The sequence below is a fragment of the Mustela erminea genome, chromosome X, assembly GCF_009829155.1.
Source record: "Mustela erminea isolate mMusErm1 chromosome X, mMusErm1.Pri, whole genome shotgun sequence".
Lineage (NCBI taxonomy): Eukaryota > Metazoa > Chordata > Mammalia > Carnivora > Mustelidae > Mustela > Mustela erminea.
The window spans coordinates 15492213-15510049 of record NC_045635.1 but is presented as its reverse complement, the minus strand read 5'-3'; the positions used below and the strand labels follow the sequence as shown (position 1 = coordinate 15510049).

The window sequence follows — 17837 nt, the reverse complement described above, 5'->3', positions numbered from 1 at the left end:
ACATAGTTTTATTATCTGTACCATTTATGTGGTATGCCATGCTGGGTCAGAAAAACAGCAAACTTTTTTTTTTAAAGATTTTATTTATTTATTTGACAGAGAGAGATCACAAGTAGGCAGAGAGGCAGGCAGAGAGAGAGGAGGAAGCAGGCTCCCCGCTGAGCAGAGAGCCCAACGTGGGACTCGATCCCAGGACCCTGAGATCATGACCCGAGCCGAAGGCAGCGGCTTAACCCACTGAGCCACCCAGGTGCCCCAACAGCAAACTTTTATACAACACTTCCCATGGACCAGAGAAGTTAAGTAACCTGCCTAGAGGAGCACAGCTAGTCAGTGCTAAACCTGGATTTGAGCCTGTGGGTGGTTAATCTCCAGAGTTCAAGTGCTCACTCACTCCTGATTGTACTAGGGTACAGGTTATCTGGGTGGCCTTGGCTATATTAAAACCACAACAGACCGAATTGTAATTAGCATGAGGGGGTATCCAAATCTGTCAGGTTCTGAGAAACTGTTGGGAATCATCGTTGAGCTGGGTGTTAGGCTTCTGTGAGTTGTTAAAGCCTGTCGTTGTTGTTTTTTAGAGATTTTATTTATTTGTTTGTTTGTTTGTTTATTGAGAGAGAATGTGTGTGCACAAGCAGGGGGAGGGGCAGATAGAGAGGGGGAGAGAAGATCTCAAGCAGTCTCCATGCGAAGCCCCAGAGCCCGACTAGGGGCTCGATCTCACAACCCTGAGGTCATGACCTGAGCCGAAATAAGAGTTAAGGGGTTAACCATCTGAGCCACCCAGGTGCCCTGAGTTTTGTGTGTTTTTTTTAATATGCAGCCACCCTGATTTTGATATGCAGCCACGTTCAGTTGGGACTCCCACTTCCTATGAAAGCTTTATATTGGTACTTGAAGAAGGGAAATAAGTATATATGTTTTTAGGAAGTTTCTTTAAGTATACTGATTTTTAAGAATTGATGCAATTCGTGGTTCTTACTAGTTCTAAGAACTATTTCTCCTACAATGCTTTGCTTCCATGTAGAACACTTTAACATCAGAGACTTTGCAGGTTCTGCTGCTTTGACAGCATAGGAGGCGAATGTAGCTTGTAGACATGCGCGGTACCACAGGTGTTGATGCCGCCAGCACAAATGGAAAAACGCATTGCTTTAATTGAAAGAACAGGCTGTGTCTAGTCTTTGACTCCCTTTACATTTAAAATGACTACTCTAGTTTCTGGAGGGTGGGGAGGGAGGGAGCAGGATTTGGCTCTGTTCAGCCAGTAAGATCCTGAAAAATTTCAGAATGTGAATTCTGATGGTGACCTCCCACTGCTTCTTCTCCCTTTTGTGAAGGCGAAACAAAATACTACCTAGGAAATTCGGAAGCCAGACGGTGGTAGAGCCCAGACTTCTCAAACACTAACAGTGTCCTGTTGGGGGAGATGGCGTGGAGGGTGGGGGGCTGGAGTGTGGGGGGGGGTGAGGGGAGATCTTGTGAAAATGAGCATTCAGGTCAGGGGATCTGGGCTGGGGGTGGTGCTTGGGGTGGGAAGAGACTGAGACTGCAGGTCTAACAAGCCCCCAGCGGAGGCTACTTTTAGTAGCCGGGGTGTAGGTTCCCTGTGATGAAGTTCTAGAACCTAGGTGAGGTTCGGTGGGCTGAGGTCTGGAGCCAATGACCAAGAAAGAATTCTTGAGACATCTTTGGTGCAAAATGGTGGTTTATTAAAGCCCGGGGACAGGACCGTGGGCAGGAAGAGCTGCTGCCCCGGGTTGAGAGGGTCGGCATGTTATATACCTCGCGGTTGGGGGAAGGTGAGCGGAAGGGATGGGAGGTTTCAACAGAGTTTTCACAGTTAAGGACGGCCTGCAAGGTGCCGGGGGAGGCCTTGCCCTTATGGCCTGATCAATGTCGTCTTTAGGTCAGGCATTAACATCAAGATAGTTGGGAGATTCTTGGGCGCCTGGGTGGCTCAGTGGGTTAAGCCGCTGCCTTCGGCTCGGGTCATGATCTCAGGGTCCTGGGATCGAGTCCCGCATCGGGCTCTCTGCTCAGCAGGGAGCCTGCTTCCTCCTCTCTCTCTCTCTCTCTGCTTGCCTCTCTGCCTACTTGTCATCTCTCTCTGTCAAATAAAAAAAAAATCTTAATTAAAAAAAAAAAGATAGTTGGGAGATTCTTGGTGGGGTGTTATGATCTGGCTATCATTTACATTCCCTTCTACCTCAGCCTCCTCCAGTTTATGGTGGGGAGGGAGACATTAGGGCTTCAGGAACCGAGAGTTATTTGCCTCTGGAAATTTGTGCTATTGATAAGGTAACCTCCCTGTTTAGGTCTCTAGGACATCTGTAGAGCAAGGGAGATTCCTGTTCTGCAGGATTGCGATCCCTGCAAGTTAACTATTTATCGTTTTATGGCAGTCAGGGGTGCCTGAGGAATGCTACACCTATGGAGGGGGGCAGGTGGAGAGGGGTGCAAGGCGCCAGCTCTTGCTCTGTCCTCAGCCAGCCTCCTGCTCCCTCATCACCCAGCCCTTGTTCTCAAGGCTGTGTTGACCATCTGAATCACCTGGGGAAGTCTGAACGCAGAGCTTCCCAGCCCACAGCAGACTGAGTGAACTAGAGTCACTAGGGTGGAGGTTACACAGGTATCTGGGTGGCCGGGGGTGGGGGGTGGTAGTTACTGACGTGGTTTGATGATAAATCTGCCAGCTTTGTCTTTTTTTAGTAGCGGGGGGGGGGGGCTGTGTAATGACAGCTTTGAAAACTTCCCTGTAGGAATCAGATTGAGATGTTTAAAGACAAACTTTCTGACATCCTAAGAGCTTCCTGTTTGACCTAAACTCCATGAGAAATCTTGACAGCCACTCCCCTTGGAAGGGAACTGGCTGGCTCTTGATGATTGTGTCCGGACTGGCTGAAATCAGAGAGTGTGGAGAAGAGAGAGAGAGAGAACTTAATGGTTAGTTTGCTGACCTGCTTTGCATTAGATAATGTCTGTGGAGGCTCCCAGAGTCCAGGGGAGCCAGGGCCCAAATATGGAAAAGAGAAGCCATGATGATGAGGTAGGAGTTGAAATTACCATCACAATTGTTGAAAGCGTTATTTCAGCACTTTCCCATGCGCCTGGGTCTGGGGTTTCATTTCTCCAGTGGAGGGCCCGACCAGCTGGTGGGGGTGCGGGCTGGGTGATGGCTCTGCTGTAATGCAGCGCTCCCTCCATGGTGGAGCTTTGCGGGTCACCTCTTTCACAGTATGACTTTCTCTCTTTTTGATAACTGAGGTTCTCCAGCTACTGAATTTTTTTTTAAAGATTTTATTTATTTATTTGACAGAGAGATCACAAGCAGGCAGAGAGGCAGGCAGAGACAGAGAGAGAGGGAAGCAGGCTTCCTGCTGAGCAGAGAGCCCGATGCGGGACTTGATCTCAGGACCCTGAGATCATGACCTGAGCCGAACGCTGCGGCCTAACCCACTGAGCCACCCAGGCGTCCTCCAGCAACTGAATTTTTAATATTTCTGAAATCTTATTGTTACTCTTTCCCCGTGAGATCGTGTAGGAAGGTAAGACACCGGGGGGAGATGATCTTCCTGGTTTTCCTTGATTTATTTTGTCCCTTTTAAAAAGTCCCTTCAAGACCAAGTGTTTCCCATTGTTGTTGCATTTATAATTTTCTTTGCCCCAGCTCCTTACCTTGTCTGAGGGTTAAAAAAAAGATAAGGGAAATGCCATGGTCAGGAAAAAAAGAAGTTGAGTGTGGGAGAGCTGGAGGCAGGTTCCAAGTGATGTGGCTCTGACACACACCTGCTTTCCTATAGTGACTTCAGGCCCAGCAAGGGACATAGGCACCCACAATCTGTAGCCAGAACCCTGTGAGAAGCCCCTGAGCCCCAGCTGTGCTGAGCGCCTTGCTTCTCTTTGCTTGAACCCTCCCTGCTGCAGAGGCAAGGCTCTAGGACATAGCCTGGTGCTGAGACAGACCCGGACGCACTTTTCTAACCCATTGTGGTGTGCACGTAGTATGCCAAAGGAGCCAAAGGGGAGGGACCTTAGTACCTGGGGCAGGAGAGGAAGGAACAGATCAGGCAAAGAGGATGGTGAGAGGGACCAAGGAAGTGTGAACAGAAGCCTGGAGGGGGAAGCAGTCTGAGAAGTCTCTGGAAGGAAGCCTTTCCAAGAAGTACAATGGGAAGCAGAGGTGGGGTTTGGGGGGAGATGTGAGGTTGGGAGGTGACAGGTGCCTTGTGTACCTTTGTAAGGAATTTGGACCCTAGATGTGATCAGGAAGCATCAAAGGAACAATTTGAAGCAGAGGCATGTTGTCGTCAGATGTGGGTGGAGGAAGAGTTTCTTTAACAGGTAACTTTCTCCGGAATGAGCATCTGCCCCATGTAGCTTATTTTAAAAATAGCTTTATTGACATCTAACTTGCAAACCGTACAATTCACCCACTTGAAGTGTCCCATTCGATGGTTTTTAGCACATTTACAGAATTGTGTAACCATCACCATGATCTGATTTTCATACACGTCCTTCACGCCCCAGAGAAACCTTGTGTCCATTTGCTGTCACTCCCCACTTCTAAGCCCAGCCACAGGCAACCAACCACTCATCTTTGTAATTTCTCCTTTTTCTTTAACATTAAGGGGAATGTCTTCCGTGAGTGTATTCACTTCAGGGTGTCTCTTCGCCAAATTATAAACTCCTGCTCTTGACTTCCCAGCCGTGGCTCAGCCCATTCCCGTCGGCCGTGATTTCGCTGTCCTACCTAACGGGCAGGCTGGAGGGTGGGCGGACCCCAAGGGCAGTGTGTTCATCTGCTCAGGGTGACATCAGAGACCCGTATGCTTCCTGTCTCTCCCCCACGGTGGTCCTGCCAGGAACTCCAGCCCAGGGCTGGTTTCTCGGTGGTTGTCAGGGAGCTGCAGAATGGCACGGCCTGGCAGTGGGGCGCTCTGCTTCCTTGTACGTAGCCTACACGTACGAGGAGTCCCTGCTGGTGCGCGCTTAGTTCCTGTTGCCCACCCTGAACCGGCGAGTGCCTGAGAATTGATGAGTCTGCCTCTCTGCAGCTGGGGGGGGACTCTCTGGGGGATGGGTGGCTCTGTGGCTCCTTGTCAGCGACCACTAGTTGTCTCTGCTGGGGAAGGAGGAAGGGAGCCACCTCTACTTGTGGTATTGTGGTATGAGGAGCGGGTTTGCAGCTGGACCCTCGCTTCATGTGTCTCTGAAAAGGGTCATCAACTCAGGTCTCACCAATTCAGGAGTTCATCCTCATTTGGTCATAGGGTGCACTCAAGTTTACCTTTGGACAGTGTAATAGTGTGGGCGATAGTGGAAATAGTGGTAACATAAACTTTTGTGGGAAATAAATGATTTAAGTCTCATTAGAAAAACCTGTTCGCTTTAGGATGGAAATGTTTAAACACATGACTAGTAGTAAATGCTAGAATATTGTTCTTATCTAGTTATTAAGTTAGTCCCCTGGAATCTCTCCTTGGGGAAAAAAAAATGAAATCCTGTCCTGAATATGTCAGTATTTGAGTTACTATATGAACTTGACATTAACAAAAATTGACTTTCTTTCAAGTATAATTCACGCTTCACTAAGCCAAGTAGACATTCTGCCAGTTATTTGGACTTTATTAAATTTTGCTTTATATGTAATAAAAAACTCAAGGTAGGCCTCTGCTTTGCAAAATATCTTACTTGATTAGGAGCTGTATTTTCAAGTCTGTTTTGGAGCGAGGTTTGTCGTCATGTAAGTAATGAGCATTTTCTGGTGCAGCTCTTTAATGGTGAGAACGGATGTTGAAGAAAGCAAACACCATATGCCCTTTGTTTCCCGTGCATGTCCCCTCCTGGAGGCTGGGTGGAGTGTTTCAGCTGTCTTGAATAATCTCCATTTTGCTGTTACTGCAGACTTTGCGGTTCTCCCACTCTTGTCTCCGATGTTACAACTTCTTCCTCGTCCTCCTCCTCAGTCAGAAAGGTTCCATGCTCCAATGCCAGAGATTGGATTAATTTTGAAAAGTGAGTTTCCCTTGATTTGTGACAGAAATTAGTGCAGAGAATTAAAAAAAAAAAAAAACCACCCAGTGTGAACGTGTAGTGGGAGGGGCAGGCGGGTTGGGTACGGGACAGGATGCTTAGAATAATTCTGCTGCCAAGTGAATCAGAGACTTGCAGCTCTCGGCGAGCACGGAACATACTCCTGCCCAGAGTTCAGACACAGTGAGCCAGAAATCACCACTTCATACTCCACAGAATGGACCCTTCCGCAGCCAAAGCCCCGAGTGCTGCAGAGGCGTCTGAGACTGTAAGTAGGCCATACATCTGGTTCCGTTGCTCTTACGCTGGCATCTTTTGTAGCCTGTTGTCTGACTACTTCTTAGGCCAGGAGGGAGGAGGCATGATGGGGAATTTGGTCCCACCTCTGTCCTTCCGAGATGGTGAGCAACACTGTTTTCCATTCGGACCTGGTCTCAGCTTTCATGTTTGCGGTGGAAGGGAATTTCTTTCCCCAGGCCTTCCTCTGTGACACAAGTGGCTTTTGGCCGAGCCCCTTTGGTAGTAACATCTGTAAAGATTTGGGACAGCACTGTCATTTGGTGTGAGGGCTCTTCCCTTCTCCTAAGTGCAAATGATGAGTTTTGTCCAGGGGATACCCCAGCCAGCAGAGCCTTCTCCCCCTGCCCACCCCCCGCCCCCAGGCATCCCTTCCATCAGCGAAGTGTCCCTAGCAAGGGCTGGGAGCAGGTGATGTTTCTGAGGCAGCTGGCAGGTTTGGAAGCCTGGGATGAAGCCAGGTGTGGAATCCAGCTTCCCTGTGATGGGAAGGAGAGAAGAATGAGTTAGAAAGCAGGACAGAAGTCAGCTTGAGTTGTCTCCAGAGAGCAGCCCTGTTGCTAGATGCCAGTCGAAGTGGCAGGCAAAGCTCAGATCCTCACTCTACCAACTTTGGGCCACTGGCAAATATCTCTCCTCATCTTACTCTTCCCATCTAAAAATCACTATCTTTGCCCCTTGCGGGATTGCTGGATTATTTGAAGTCATGAATGTGAAAGTAATTAGTACTTGGTAGGCATTTGCTAAATGATGTATTTTTGCCCTTCGTGCCCCTTCTCCTTCCTTAGCGGGATATTGTACCGTCAGTGCGAGCACCGTGCTGGGCTCCAGGACGTGCCACCCGTGTTGCCTTCCTGACTTCTTTCAAGGCAACCTTTGTGGCCTCCAAGTTCTCTTGCTTGGTGTCATGGACTTGATCTTAGGGTCAACTTTGTTCAAGACCAGAGCCCCAGGTTGCCCTTTTAGCCTAGGTCAGGTAACCAACCCCCAAGGACAAGGCGGTCTCTGGCAGATGGTGAGAGTGGGTCATGCTGTGTCTGCGATCCATCTAAATTAAGGATCGTGAGGACAGGAGACCCAGGTCAGGAGGCCACGTGATGAATCCTAGGGGGACAGTGATCAATCAGAAGAGCCATTTCTCATTCAGCTTTGAGTTTCCAAGTTATGGAAACCTATATTCAGCCAGTGCAAGGGAGAAGAAAAAAAACCCTCGAAGAAAAGTGCTCAGTAGTTGATCTGATTTCTGAATCAGAAGTAGGCGTAGGGCACCGTCATGGTGACATTCCAGCGGGTTGTTTCAGTTAACCTGTTCATGGGTTTAGGCATCCTGCGTACTTGTCAGTTCGTTCCCAGATGCCTTCCACCATTATGGACATGTGTCTGTTTAGGGGATTTTCTCGAGTCTGTCTTGTTAATTAGCTTTACCCTGTGCTTTATCTTTGCTAACTGTGAGTTAATTGGTAGTAAGAGTGTTTTCTTGTCAGTCACAAGTTCTCCCACCGCTTTGCCCAGTTGAATTTCTTGTATTTCATCTCGTATTTAGACTCAAATTGTTTGCCTCTAGCTGGCAAGAGTCCATAACGGTCTGCGAGCTCCAACACAGTGCTAATTTTTATCAGTGATTTTGGAGACACTTTGTCATCTGTGCACTTTGTTTGGTGTGTGATGATTTAAGAGTACTTTTTATCTTAACCTGCATCAGAATCATGTATCGCAGTGTACCAGCCTTCAGTAGCTCTCCGTTGCTCTTCTTTGAAATCCACTTTCTTGCCCATGACCGGCGGCACCTCTTGTAGCCTGGCACACGACGACCTTTCCAGCCTTGTGGCCATCTCCCGCACACCTGGCCACTCCCTTCCATAGCACCAGTGCTGCCCCCACTGCCCCGCTCCTGCTGGCTCAATCCCACTATCGAGCCCAGGCACTTGCCCTGTCCCCTCCCAGGAGTGCCCTTTCTCTGGCTCTTGCTTGGGTGGCTTGCTCTGTTTTCTTTCAGGTGTTACTTGGAGAAGCCCCTGGGCCATCTTATCTTAAGGGACTTCCTCCATCTTAAGTTTCCTTTCTCCCTTCCTGTTATGTCAGCGTATCTATTTCTTGCAGAGCACTTATAAGAGCCAGTAAATCCTTGCCTCACTGGCTTGCTTGGCATTTGCCGGCTCCCCAGTTGGAATCTCCACCCCAGGGCTGGCGGAGGTCTGTCTTATTCCACTGAATCCCCAAGCCCCTGACTCCGTTCTCAACCCACAGTAGGTGTACAACAGAGCTTTCTTAAATGAATAGAGGTTTGGGATGATCAGTGACGTGGATGCTTTTCAGTAGTTGGTGACTGTGAGCATCTTCTCTGTGCCGGCTGCTCCCGGCCCTGCTCCCTGCTCCCGGCACTTTGGGAGCCCTCCAGACCCCAAGGCCCTGGCAAGCTGGTGGCTGGTATCTGGAGTAACCTTCTAACTGTTTGAAGCATCACTTTTGTTCTCAAAATGAAAACCACCTGTCTTTAAAGCTATTTGCTTAAAACAAATACTGATTTCTTTACCGAGGCCTTCCTCCCCTTTCCCCACCTCCTGCCAAGAATAATGGGAAAACCCTCCTATCTTGGAGAGCAGTTTTCCCTCTAGTCACAATCCAGAGCTGGAGGATTTATGACCCAGGGTGCTGAGCAATAGCTTTCCCCTGCCCCGCTGCTCTCAGATGTCCACACTTTGTTCTTCCAAAGGGCTCCAAGGGGTCTTGTGATCGGGGCTCAGCCTTGTCCTGCCTGCCTTTGCACAGTGCCTTTAACCGTCCCTCCTCCAGGGAAGGAAGCCATCCCTGGGCACCACAGAGATGGCAGCCGGGGTGGGGACCATGTCTGACCAGTGTTCTGTGGTGGGTGGCTTGCCAGCTTCCCGACACCTTACACCACCTCCGGGGAGAGGCTGCTGTTGCCTGCATTTTAGAGACGGTGCAGTGAGGCTCATGGCCGGGAGGTGGGTTGTGAGCAACCAGGATCGGAACCCAGGTCTCTCTGGCTTCCAAATCTGTGTTTGTTTGTTGGTGTTCTCGGCCTTTCTCAGGTCTTGGGTTTTTTTTTTTTTTTTAATTTTAATTTTTAATTTTTAATTTTTTATTTTCAGCATAACAGTATTCCTTGTTTTGTTTTTACCATGTTCTTCAGTTAAAAAAAGCTGGCACCTTGGTGTAGGTAGATGCGTGCATACATGGAACGGCACAAGTGTCCCAAAGTAACGGTTGCCTTCCCTGTGCACAGTGTATCCTGAGGGTCTCCATTCCATTTTAAAAATGCTCGTCAGGGGCGCCTGGGTGGCTCGGTGGGTTAAAGCCTCTGCCTTCGGCTCACGTCATGATCCCAGGGCCCTGGGATCGAGCCCCGCATCAGGCTCTCTGCTCAGCGGGGAGCCTGCTTCCCCCTCTCTCTCTGCCTGCCTCTCTGCCTACTTGTGATCTCTGTCTGTCAAATAAATAAATAAAATCTTTAAAAAAAATGCTCATCAACACATAGTGGGAGTCTGTTCCTTTTTAAGGCCAAGAAATATTGCATCATATGCATACGCCAGCGTTTCTTCATCTACTCATTCATCAGCTGACATGGAGCTGCTTCAGTGTCTGGGTCTCCAGCCGCTGTGGGGGGCCAGGGGGAAGCGCATGGTGCTGTTCAAGGGGTATCAAGTCTTCATGGTGCAGGCTGACTCCGTCCTAGAGCTCTGCTGTGTGACATGGTGTCTGTCGTTAACAGTGCTGTATCGCGTACTTAAAAATTGGAGGGGAGGTCTCCAGTGTCCATACTGCAACGACAAAAAATGCCAGGGAGAATCTTCTAAATGGATCATGTGGCCCACTAATTGAAAGCAGTCAGAAGAACACTAGGTGATAGATCCGTGCTTACTTCACATAGAGGTTTTTATGATGAAAGCTACTTTTCAAAATGGTTATTGCAGTATAACCGACACACAGAAAATGCTCACGAGATGTTAGCTTGTTGAATATTCACAAACCGAACACATCTGTATGAAGAGCACCAGATCAAAACACAGACCGTTGATTTAAGCTTCTTTGAATCAAGGCGGGCATGGAATACAACAGAAAGCGATGGGCCCTCAGTTTGTTCGGAATTGTGTACATGCAGCTTACTTGATAGAAACTCTCTTTTTAGAGCTCCCATGTTTTGTGTTTCCAGTGGTGGGGCCTGGCTGGTATTTTAGGTCTAACAACTAGGAGTGGAACCAGGCTGCTGTACGGACCGACCCAAATGGCCACAAAAGGAGGCCGAGGATGCGCCTGGTAAAATGTGAACAAGGAGGAGGGGGAAGGGCCAGGACCCCACAGTGGATATGGAAACATTTGGGTATGCGGACTTATGGTGACAGTAATCGAAACCCAATATTACTGAAATGGGGTGGAGGTGGGGAAGGAACTTGGGATTAGAGTTCCAAGCCCCTCGAAGTCAATGTACTTTTGTGTAAGATAAAGAACATTGACCTCTTTCAGTGAGTATTGGTTTAGAGAAAATTCTTTTAGCATACCAAATAAAACTCTTTTTCTTGGCCAAAGACCTGAATATATCTGAATACCAAAACAAGCTAGATTAACTTCGCTTTTGTAATGTGTGGGTTCTGTAAGGTCGTGGTGGGCAGACCGTACCCCATTCCTCATCATGGCACGCATGTAGAAATGAAAGGGAGTGGATGCTTGAACGTGCTTTTTAAACATTACATGCTGTTACAAAGTTTTATTAATCTCTTTGTGAGACGCATTGATAGCTTTTTAGTCAGACTGCAATCATTTCCTTGAATCAGGGACTTTGGGATAATAATAAATCCTTTTGTCTTTGTTGATTAGATAAGCTCTTATTCATTGTTCCTTTTTGTGAAGGAGACTTTGAACTCTCACACATTTGGTGTGCGTTTCCTGGTGTTCTGGACCTATGGTGTTCACTGTGGGTCTGTGTTTAATTCTGTATTTGTTGTGGAAAAAAGGTCATAGGACTGTAGCAAACACACTGTGGGGGAAGGGGCATCCCGCTGGGGACAGGGAGCCGGTGTCTCTGACTTACTGTTCCTTTCTTGGTGCCCAGCATTGGGCCACTAAGCACTTGCTGAATGAATGGAAGGAGAGAGGAAAAACTGCTAGGTAGGATTTAATGATAAGTACTGTGTGCTTTGTCTCTTTTATCCTAGTTAGTCACTACAATAAGCCTGTGAGGTGGGTGCTTTTGCTATCCTTTAGAATGACCTCAGGTCCCTGTTTGCCAGGGGATGGTTCTGGTGTGTGCCTGCAGTCCTAGCACTGACAGTGGTAGTACACTCTTTCACTCTGAAGCGTCCTGGTTCCAGTGATAAATTGGTTCACTCTGAGATGACTTGAAGAGACATTTCTCCAAAGAAGACATCCAGATGGTCAGCAGACATGTGAAAAGATGCTCAGCATCACTGGCCATCAGGGAAATGCACATCAAAACTACCGTGAGCTATCACCTCACAGCTGTCAGAATGGCTAAAATCAACAACACGAGAAACAACAGGTGATGGCGAGGATGCAGAGAGAGAGGGGACCCTCTTGCACTGCTGGTGGGAATGCACATTGGTGCGTCCACTGTGGAGAACAGCATGGAGTGTCCTCAGAAAGTTAAAACTAGAGCAATCATCCAGCAATCGCACTACTAGGTATTTACCCAAAGGACACAAACATACTACTTCAAAGGGATACATGCACCCCGATGCTTATAGCAGCATTTTCTGCAGTAGCCAAATTACACAAACAGCCCAAGTGTCTGTTTACTGATGAATGGATAAAGATGTGGTGTACGCACACACAAGCGCGCACACACACACAGATGAATATTTTTCAGCCATAAATAAGAATGAAATCTTGCTATTTGCAACAGTATGGGTGGAACTAGAGAGTATTATGTTAAATGAAATAAGGCTGTCAGAAAAAGATAAATACCATATGATTTCACTCCCATGTAGAATTTAGGAAACAAAAACGAGCAAAGGGAAAACAAAAAGAGAGACAAACCAAGAAACAGACTCTTAACTCTAGGGAACACACTGCTGGCTACCAGAGGGGTGGTGGTGGGGGGATGGAGGAAACAGGTGACGGGGATGGAGGAGGACCCTTGTCCTGATGAGCACCACGTGATGTACGGAACTGTTGAATCACTGTTGTACACCTGAAACGAACATTCCACTCTTTGTTAACTAACTGGAACTTTAATACAAACTTTAAAAGAATTAAAAGTGTTGGCTTTCTCTCAGATGTTGTGGTTTGGATTGACCGATGGGGAAACTGAGGGCACAGAGAAGCCACAGCGCTTCCTAATGCCACCCAGCTCGTGTGGGGATTCCTTCCTAAGAGTCTGACTTAAGATTTTGTCATTCGATCGCTGAGTTTTGCTGCCTCATCACTTAAGCCAAGGAATATGCAGTGGAAAAAGAAGGACTCTCTGTTTTTCATTCTCTCTATTTAGTAAAAGTCATGATGTATGACTCTGGGCAGGAAGACTGTGCTGGTGAAGACCCAGGGAAACCCTAAAAACGCTTTCCCTGGTGAAGCTGGACGCTTAGTATCCTAGAATGCTGGTACCACTCACATGTGCCTAGGGCTTCATAGTTTACAAAACCCTCTCTCCTACATTATTCTGTTGAAACTTCATGTGTACCCTGTGAGGTGGAAGGTGGTACTTCCATCTTACGAAGGAGGCTGGGTGATTGATCAACAGGACGATGGGGTCACCTGCCTGAGGTTTTATATCCACAAAAGGAGCTGGTCCAGGATTCGCTTCCTATTCTGCCTGCATGGTTGGCGCCTCTCCCCTGTAGCAGAGGGGCCTTGTGGCCAGGCGTGCTTACACAGCTCTTTTGAGGGTGCTGCTCATGGAGGATTAGAAAGTCCTTTGAAGACTCACAAGGTAACCCAAGGTAACACTACCGTAACACAAGGTTTCTCAACCTCGGCACTGTTGACATTTTGGGCCATTTAAGGCTATGGGGGGGGGGCATGCTGTGTAGGATGTTGGGCGACATCCCTGTTCTCTACCCTTGCCAGTAGCTCTCCCCTCCCTTCCTCCCCGGATGTGGAAACAAAAATTTCTCCAGATGGTGTCAAATGTCCCCTGGGACACAGTTGCCCCTGGTGAGGAACCACTGGCCTAAGTTCAATAGCAGCATTTGAAAGAGGGGAAAGGACAACCTTGAAAATGTCAGGCCTGTCATTTTCCTGCTCTGGTTTCTAAAGCATCAGAAAACCTATCAAAAGACCCACAAAGGGGTGGAAAAGGGAACAAGCAGCACATTTCATGTTGGATTTCGTTCCATGGAAGACTGTTGGGTCTCCCAAGGAGGGATATGAGGGCTAGCTTTTTTTTTAAGTTAGAAATCACACAACTAAAAGTGTTTTTTAATGGAAAAGTTAGAATAGAGATCAACTGGAAAAGGCACATATGCATGTCCTGAGAGCCTGCTGCCCAGAGATAACCACGCTTCACATGATGCTTTACCTCCTTCTAACCTTTTCCAACATGCATGTATAAATCTTCCAAATAGGGCCATGCCACAAATGTTATTGTAATCAGCTTTTTTAAAAACTTACATTTGCCACAGATACCTTTCCATATCTCTAATACAGAGCTACAACATTTTTTTTAAAAAAAGATTTTTATTTATTTGTTTAAGAAAAGCAAGAGTACAAGCACATACAAGTCGGGGGGTGCAGAGGGAGAAGAAGACTCCCCACTGAGCAGTGAGCCCAACGTGGGGCTCGATCCCAGGACCTTGAGATCACCACGACCTGAAGCTAAGGCAGATGCTTAACCGACTGAGCCATCTAGGGGTCCCACTACAACATTTTTGATGGCTGCATTGTATTTCATTGTATGGCTACAGTATAATTTATCCACTTCCTATTGTATACATTTGTTTCGTTTCCAATTTTGTTTTTGCTATTACATGCAAAACTGTGATGAGGATTTGTGTGTGTGCGCCCATGTCCTTCACAGCCTTTTTTTTTCACCCCTTATAGAAATAAGGAAATGTTATCATCCGTTGAATAAGATCTCTAATTTGTGGTGTGCTGGATTACCTTTTGAATATATTACATAACTTTGCCCCTGAAAATTATGGAAATTGTATTCATAAAAATTAGATTATGCACTAGACGTGCAGAATGGGGTGTGGAAAGTTCTTTGGTTTTCTGATGAAAGGATGACTAATAAGAAACCATGTAGGTTTCATGCCCTATTCATGAAAACTACTCGTAACAGTAGAGGGCTACTTCCTGAGTAGGAATTACAGCCCAGTAAAGATAACTGAATCTTCCTTTAAGAGTTTGCTCATTGCAGAGAGAAACTTAGGGCTACGTTCTCATGAATTTTCATTGCTCATAGATTTTTCTTACACGTTTTCAAAGTGATAAAATGAAGGGTGTCTGGGTGGCTTGGTCGGTTAAGTATCTGCCTTTGGCTGGGGTCATGATGCCAGGGTCCTGGGATTGAGCCTGGTGTTGGGCTCCCTGCTCAGCAGGGAGTCTGCTTCTCTCTCTCCCTCTGCCCCCTCCCCTCATGTGTGCGTTCTCTCTCTCTCTCTCTCTCTCTCTCTCTCTGTCTCAGATAAATAAATAAATAAATCTTTTTTAAAAATGAAAACTCCCTCTCCTCTCTGTTCATGCTCTCTCGCTATTTCTTTTCTTTTTTTTCCTTTTTTCTTTTTTCATTAACACAGAATGTATTATTTGTTTCAGGCATACAGGTCTGTGATTCATCAGTCTTACACACTTCACAGCACTCACCATAGTACAGACCCTCCCCAGTGTCCATCACCCCGCTCCCTCCCACCCTCTCCCCTCCAGCAGCCCTCAGTTTGTTTCCTGAGATTAAGAGTCTCTTTTGGTTTGTCTCCCCCTCTGGTTTCATCTTGTTTCATTTTTCCCTCCCTTCCCCCATGATCCTCTGCCTTGTTTCTCAAATTCCTCCTATCAGTGTCTCTCGCTATTTCTGTCACCATCTCTGGCTCTCTCTCTCAAATAAATAAAATCTTTCAAAAAAATCAAAATGATAAAATGATAAATTCATAGTAGAACCTTTAAATGGTACAGAGAAGCTTAAATAAATGTCCCTCCTTTACTCTGCCTTTGTATTTTTTCATTCTGTAGAAATTTTCTATGCATATACAACCATTAAAAATGTGCAAAGGTTTTTTCCAAACCCCACAAACTGGCCAGTAATACACGAGCTCTGATCCAATTAGCTTTCTTCAGTTAACACACCTTTCTGTGCCTACACCTTGTTATGTTTAGTTGGTGCCCTTTTTGGGGTTGTTTCAAGCTTTTCAGACATTTCTCTCTTGCAGCAAGGCAGTCTATTTTATTTATATTTTATAGTTTCTTTATTTATTTTTAAATGGTCTGTTTTACATGTATCTCTCTGTAGGCTACATGCCTAGCAGTGGAAGGATTGGGTTAAGAGTCTGTGCCCTTAAAATTTTCACAAATATTGCAAAATTGCCCTTCCACTGGGAGTAGCTGGACTTGTTGCATCAGGCATTTTTTTCCTGCCTGGCATAAACTGTGGACTAATACATTGGGAACACAAAGGTTGACCTCGTCTATGGGATGGGCCATCAGGGTTAGGAGGCCTCGGCCTTGGGGGTACTCGGGGAGGGATAACTATTTACTGGGTTTCTCCTGGGATTGGCCAGAAACTGGCTTTTGCCTTTTTCAACAATGGAGTAAAAAGTATGTCTGTAAAGCCAGGTGACAAGACCCAGGCAGGCAACTTTCTGGTAATATTTGATGTTGTGTGTCAGAATCTATGTAGCAAATGTACCAAATGCACCATGCAGATGTGTAATGTAATAAATGTAATGCCACCTGCTCTAATCATTTCATGATCATTTTCCACCCCTCTTTATCTCTTCCACGATGTCCTTTTTGATGTTTTTCTATTCTCCATCTTTGTCTACTCCACGTTATTTTTTGCACTTTCCTTTTTCAAAAATGATCATTATGGCTGATACTGCATTTTATTGTTGTATTATCTTATTTTTGCCCAGCCCTGTCTCCCTGATGAAATTTGAACCAACGCCTGGTCTCTAGTCTTTGTCACCCTAGTGTGGTGTTGGCACAAACGTATTTGGATCAGCTGCTTTCTTTGGAATTTTCCTAATTTTTGGGGGTCCCTGTGCTTGGTAAAGGAGGCCTGTCGCTGGACACCCCCATTGTCAGTTCCCAGAAAGATGCTCATTAAGGTCTGTCACCTCACTTGTCAGTGTGTTGCTTTCCTGCCCAGGGAAGGGCCCAGCAAGGTGCCTTCTTTTATTGATCTGGTATTTGAAGCAGTGGAGGGTGGCAGACATTTGAAGATGTCTCTGTGAACCCCAGTGGACACAGCAGCTGCCACAGCCCAGCCCAACCATATGAAGGGCCCGTGTTTTTTGAGAAGTTGGGGGCTTTCTGATGGGCACTGCCAGTGTTCACTTGCTGTAGTCTTGGCCAGGATTTTTTGAGCTTGTCTGGGGTTAGGCACCCCAAGGCTGAGACACTGAGAGGAAAGCAGATCTCAGGAAACCTCTCATGTATCAGTGAGCCTAAAACTGGGCCAACTCTTGGGGTGCACCCCCTTTTCCAGTGCTCTCGCTAATGTTAGGAGGAAGTTGTGGGGGCTCGGGGCCCCTGCCCTGGACAGTGAAAGCTCAAGTCCGCTTGGGTTTGGCCTCTGGCTGGGCTCCTTGCAGGGAGGGGGGGAAGGGGCCATCCTCTGCTTCCTCCCCAGCGCTTTCTTTCCTTTGCTTTCTCTGAGGGCTCACACCTGGGGCCCTGCTCATGTGACTCTGCCAGGAGCTTCCTGGAGGGTGGCCTGGAGCCTCAGCAGAGAGTCTTAAAAGAGAAACAAATGAAAGAACTTGTGTTTGTTTATTTTTCTTATTGTTCAAGTAATAAATGTTCTCTCACTGCAAATAAAGAGGACTTTTTGGAGGCAGGCAGTGTGATCCAAGGAAAATGGCCTCTGGAGCCAAATGGTTCTAGGTTGGAATGTGGGCTCTGGGACTTTTTCCTGAAGGAGCTGTTAGGAGCTGAATTGTGTCCCCTCCATAGGGTCAAGCCCTCACAGCCGGTGCTGCAGGACATGACTGTATTTGGAGACAGGGCCTTGAAAGAGGCAGTTGGGTTAAAGTGAGGGCACTAGGGTGGGCCCTCCTGCAATCCGATCTCCGTCCTCATGAGAAGACGCCGGGGATGTGCACACAGAGCAAAGCCCATGTGAGGACACACAGAGAAGGCCACCTGCAAGCCAAGGAGACAGGCCTCATGTGAAGCCAGGCCTGCTGACACCTGCCCTTGGACTTGTAGTCTCCAGAACTGCGGGGAAGAACTGTCTGCTGTTGAAGCCCCTCAGGCTGTGGCATGAGTGACGGCAGCCCTGGCAAGCAGAGACAGGTGCAGCTGGCAAGTCAGCTCCCAGGGTTTGGCTTCCCCCTCTCTACGGAGAGGACCACAACACCTGCTTCGTA

General features: G+C 47.2%; 1 protein-coding gene across 6 annotated transcripts in view; it reads left to right on the top strand.

Annotated features, from left to right (window-relative positions):
* SH3KBP1 (SH3 domain containing kinase binding protein 1) overlaps nt 1-17837 on the top strand; it is a 337564-nt gene that overhangs the window by 89286 nt on the left and 230441 nt on the right. The window contains exon 1 of one of the 6 annotated variants that reach the window (XM_032331649.1): nt 6152-6307. The exons of the other annotated variants lie outside the window; for them this stretch is intronic. Coding sequence (XP_032187540.1) covers nt 6257-6307 — 51 coding nt within the window. The 5' untranslated portion in view covers nt 6152-6256. Of the gene's footprint in view, nt 1-6151; nt 6308-17837 lie in introns of those variants that run through there. 6 annotated transcript variants of the gene reach the window in all.